Genomic DNA, 4460 nt, shown 5'->3' with positions numbered 1-4460 from the left:
AAGTGAGTAAAGTCTTGCTCTTTTAGTTCCCACGGGGGCTGATTGTTAAAAGGAGTCTGCCCCTGCGCCCCCCCCCCCCCGCTTCCTTTTGCCATGTGATCTTGCACCCGCTGGCTGCCCTCTTTCCCGCTGAGTAGAAGCAGCCACGCCAGATGCAGCTGTCCCAGAATCGTGAGCCAAATAAACCTCTGTTCTTTATAAATTACCCAGTTTCAGGTATTCTGTAATAAGAAACAGAAATGGACTAGTGCAGACTCATATTTACAAAGTAAGAAGTTTTAATTGTCCTACTCTTAATCTGAATACTTCACACTTTTCTCTCAAGACAAAATTCTTTGTTGATGCAGTCTGCATTTTGCTAGCCTGAGGTCATTCAATGATGGACTTTAAGCATCAAGGTCTGTGAGAGGAAACGCTTCCCTGCTCCTGCTAAATCCAAATGGGAACTGCAGTCAGAACAGCAAGGACAGGGTATCTTTTGTTGGTACAGTCACTCTGGTAATTAAGTATCCAATTTCATTATATAATTTATTTATTGATAATTTTTGAAGATAAATTTGCTTTGCTCTCATTTCAAAATACACTAACAGAATAAAATGTACTCCTAACAACACACACTACAAAATAACTAGGTTCTTAAATCTGTGAAATGGACTCATCTGAGAACTCCATTGATACCACTGCCAGCATTCCAACTGGTAATACAGAACACTCAATAGAACAGGTACTGGGGGCTTGACCAGCTGTTCATGTGGAACAGACACTGCAACTATACCATTATGCTGAACCTTCTAAGCTTAACTCCTTTGAATCTATGGTTCCTTAGTGGAACAATCAGTAAAGACAGGGGGTAAACATGAAACGGCTGCTGGAGGGACTGGTTATCGAACTCAAAGAAAGCCCTCACTTCCCTTTAGGTATCAGGAGCAGAGAGTCGCTGGATATGGAAAGGGAATCATGACAAGATCTTCCATTTATACTGTCTCTCTAAGAGACCAAAGACTTTGGGGGTGAGGAGACAGGGAAGGTGTCTTCAAATTCACATGAATGTAAAACAATGCCCCTGTTATCACAGGGAAGCTATGTTTAAAAAGGGTCTCTTTCAGTCACAGGACTGGGTTTCACAGCTCTGAGTTCCTCCTCCAGGGACCTGCAGGCAAAACCCTGGTGACGGAGAGCAGCAATGGTCAGTCCGTAAAAGGCAGGGACAGCCAAAGCAGAAGTCAATAAGGAGTTACAAGGAGAGTGCTGGTTCTGAACACAAGCCTGCACACGTGGCAGGGAAAGGCGTGCCACACAACGGCATCACACGCAAATTCAGATTTTTTTTTTTTGTCTTTCTTTTTCTGTGTCCGGCAACGGATCGCAACCCTCAGTGTTGCCCCCGTACCGGACCGGGGACCGGCAACGGGATTGCAACCCTCGGCGTTCCTCCCGCGCCTCACTCAGCCAGTGAGCGGGAACCGGTCTGTATGTGGGATCCGAACCCTCGGGTGGGAGCGCCGCCACGCTTCCCAAGCGGCGCACTATCCAGTGCACCACCGGGCCGGCCCAAATTCAGATTTAAACCTGGTTTTCCATACATAATATTTAGAAATACACGATACAATGGGATTTATAATTTTTTACTCCCTCTTCATCAGAAAAAGTAGAGGGAAAGAGAAGAACTGCAGAAATACCCCAGAGGGAACGAAAAGCATGCTAGCATCTTACTAAACATATAAGCCTTACCTTTTCTGTTGATATGAACTGAGTCCCAGTGTTGTCTCAGTCTGTAAAAGGAAGAAAATAATGATGAAAATACTGAAACCAAATCTTTATACTACAGACGTAGGGAATATCCAAAATACTTTACTATAGTTTCAACTTTATCTCATGCTCACTTGGATTTTCAGTTTAAACCTGATCCCAAAATCATATGCAATGACTCATCAAACTATGTAATTCAAATGAGAATAATTTGGATCAAATTTTGAACACATATGGAAGTGACACAAAGTAATGTGATTTTTATAAGTTTGCCAAACCAATACATCCTATGAGAATGGTCCCCTTTACAATCACTTTGTGAGGCCACCTGTGCCTATCACTGTCCACCTCTTGCCAACTGTGTGTCAGGTGCTGGTGGATAATGGTTCCTGTTGTCACAGAGCTGAGGGTTTATGGGGTTGGGAAGGAGAAAGTCATTTAAAAACTAAATAAATATATATTTATATACTGAAAAAGGATGATGAAAACATTGGAAAGGTGCTATGAAAGGGAATACAGGTGACATGCGTAAGTATGTCATGAGGGCAGGCCTGTCTGAAGAGAGAACACATACACTAAAACCTGAAGGATAAAAAAAGAGCTGCGTGGAAGTGGGGTGGAAGGTGGTGGAGGAAAGCAGCATGTGCAAGGCCCTAGGGGAGGAAAGAGACAGAGAGCGGGCCTGCCCGACTGGAGCTCAGAGAAGAGGGGAAGGAAGTGGAAAGTGAGGCTGCGGGCTAAGCAGGGCCAGGTGACGCCTGAACTGTGGTGTACTCTAAACGCAATACAAGGGGTCTGAAGGAGAGAGAGAGACGGACAGACATGGTCTGTCTGAAGTTTTAAAGATATTATTGTGGCTGGAGTATATATGGAGGATGGATTAGAGGAGGACAAGAGGGAAAGTAGGAAGTTGGGAGGCAACTGCTGGACTTCAGGTGATGAAGGAAATGAAGGTCTTAATGACTCATGAGAAAATACAAACACTCTGAGGAATGCCATCAGTGAACTTACCCAAAAGGTAGGTTGCCACGTTATAATTAGAAAAAGCAGCACAGGAGATATTTTTTCCTATTAATATATATTATTTTGAAATGGTACTTTGTACAATGTATATGGGGAAAATTTGGCAGATGTGAGAAAATGTCCTCATTTTTTGAGGGTGCATGCTAGGTAAAATACTTAATGCCACTGATGGTAAAAATGATTAAAATAGTAATTTTTATGTTACGTATATTTTACCACAATAAAAAAAAAAAGCTATAGAAGTACTGGCTTAAAGACAGACACACAGATCAATGGAACTGGATAGAGTTCAGAAACAGACCTACACATACATATTCACTAGATTTTCAATAGAGGAATCAAAGCAGTTCAGTAGAGAAACATGTCTTTTCAACAAATGCTTCGGGAACAACTGGACAAACCTTTGTCAGGGGGAAATGAGCCTTTACCCTTATTTCATACTATGTACTCATATTAATTTCTGATAACTCACAGTTCTGAGCATAAAAACCAAAATTATAAACCTTCAACAAGAAAACATAGAAGACTAACTTTACAACCTTGAAATAAAGATTTCATGAACAAAAAACACTATGCTCACCAAAAGACTGTAATGAAAATGTAAAAGCAAACCACATACTGAGAGAAAATATTTGCAAATCAGATATCTAATGAGGGGTTTGTATCCTGAATATATAGAGAAATGACACAGAATAATAAGAAAACAACCCAATATTTTTTAATGGACAATTAAACAAATACTAAGCACATGAAAAGATGCTCTGAATTAATTATTAAGGAAAAGTGAATTAAATCTACAAGGAGATACTATACACCTACGTACAAATTAAAAAAAAATTTTTAATCGAAACATAATTGATTGTACATATCTGTGGGGTACCATGTTGAATATCAATACCTATGTGCAATATGTGATGCTCAAATCAGGATAATTAGTATATTCAACATTATACAATGTAATCACTTTTTGTGGCCTTATAATGTCCAAAATTAAAAAGAGTGATTATGCCATGTGTTGGCAAAGATGGGGAACAACTGGAACTCTCATGTACTGCTGGTGGGAATGTAAAATAGAACCACTTTAGAAAAAGCCTGGCAACTTTTTACAAAGTTAAAAATACCATATGACCCAGTCACTCCTAAATATTTGCCCAAGAGAAACAAAAGTATATGTCCATACAAAGATTTGTACATGAATGCTCATGGCAGCTTTATTTGTAATAGCTCAATACTGTAACAACCCAAATTTCCATCAGTGTGTGAATAGACACATGGATTGTGGTACTCCGTATCCATATAATATAATACTATTCAGCAATAAAAACTACCGATACATGCAACAACATGGATGAATCTCAAAATAGTTACGCTAAGTGAAAGAACCCAGACCCTCAAAAAAGTACATTCTGCATTGTTCCATTTATATGAAGTGTTTTAAAATGTAAACTAACTGATAGTGACAGAAAGCAGACCAGCAGTTGCCTGGAGATGGAGAGGGAGGGTGGAGGGTTTACCAAGGGGCACAAGTAGACTTTTGGGGGCAATGGGTGTGTTCATTATCTCAATTGTAGTGATGGTTTCACAGGTGCATAAATATGTCAAGCTTTTCAAGTTGTACCATTTTTTTTTTTTTTTTTTTTTTTTTTTTTCCTTTTCCGCAACGGATCCCCACCCCCCGTGGCCCCCCC

General features: G+C 40.2%; 1 protein-coding gene across 1 annotated transcript in view; it reads right to left on the bottom strand.

Annotated features, from left to right (window-relative positions):
- The window catches only part of TMEM131 (transmembrane protein 131), a gene marked incomplete at its 5' end in the record, with an annotated part of 147794 nt that overhangs the window by 128741 nt on the left and 14593 nt on the right, over nt 1–4460 (bottom strand). Inside the window, one exon of the mRNA XM_008586239.1 lies at nt 1732–1772. Within this exon, the coding sequence (XP_008584461.1) occupies nt 1732–1772 (41 nt within the window). The remainder of the gene's footprint in view (nt 1–1731; nt 1773–4460) is intronic.

Source organism: Galeopterus variegatus, unplaced genomic scaffold (genome assembly GCF_000696425.1).
Source record: "Galeopterus variegatus unplaced genomic scaffold, G_variegatus-3.0.2 Scaffold3896, whole genome shotgun sequence".
Lineage (NCBI taxonomy): Eukaryota > Metazoa > Chordata > Mammalia > Dermoptera > Cynocephalidae > Galeopterus > Galeopterus variegatus.
The sequence above is the reverse complement of the archived record's forward strand: the minus strand, read 5'-3'. Positions and strand labels throughout refer to the sequence as shown.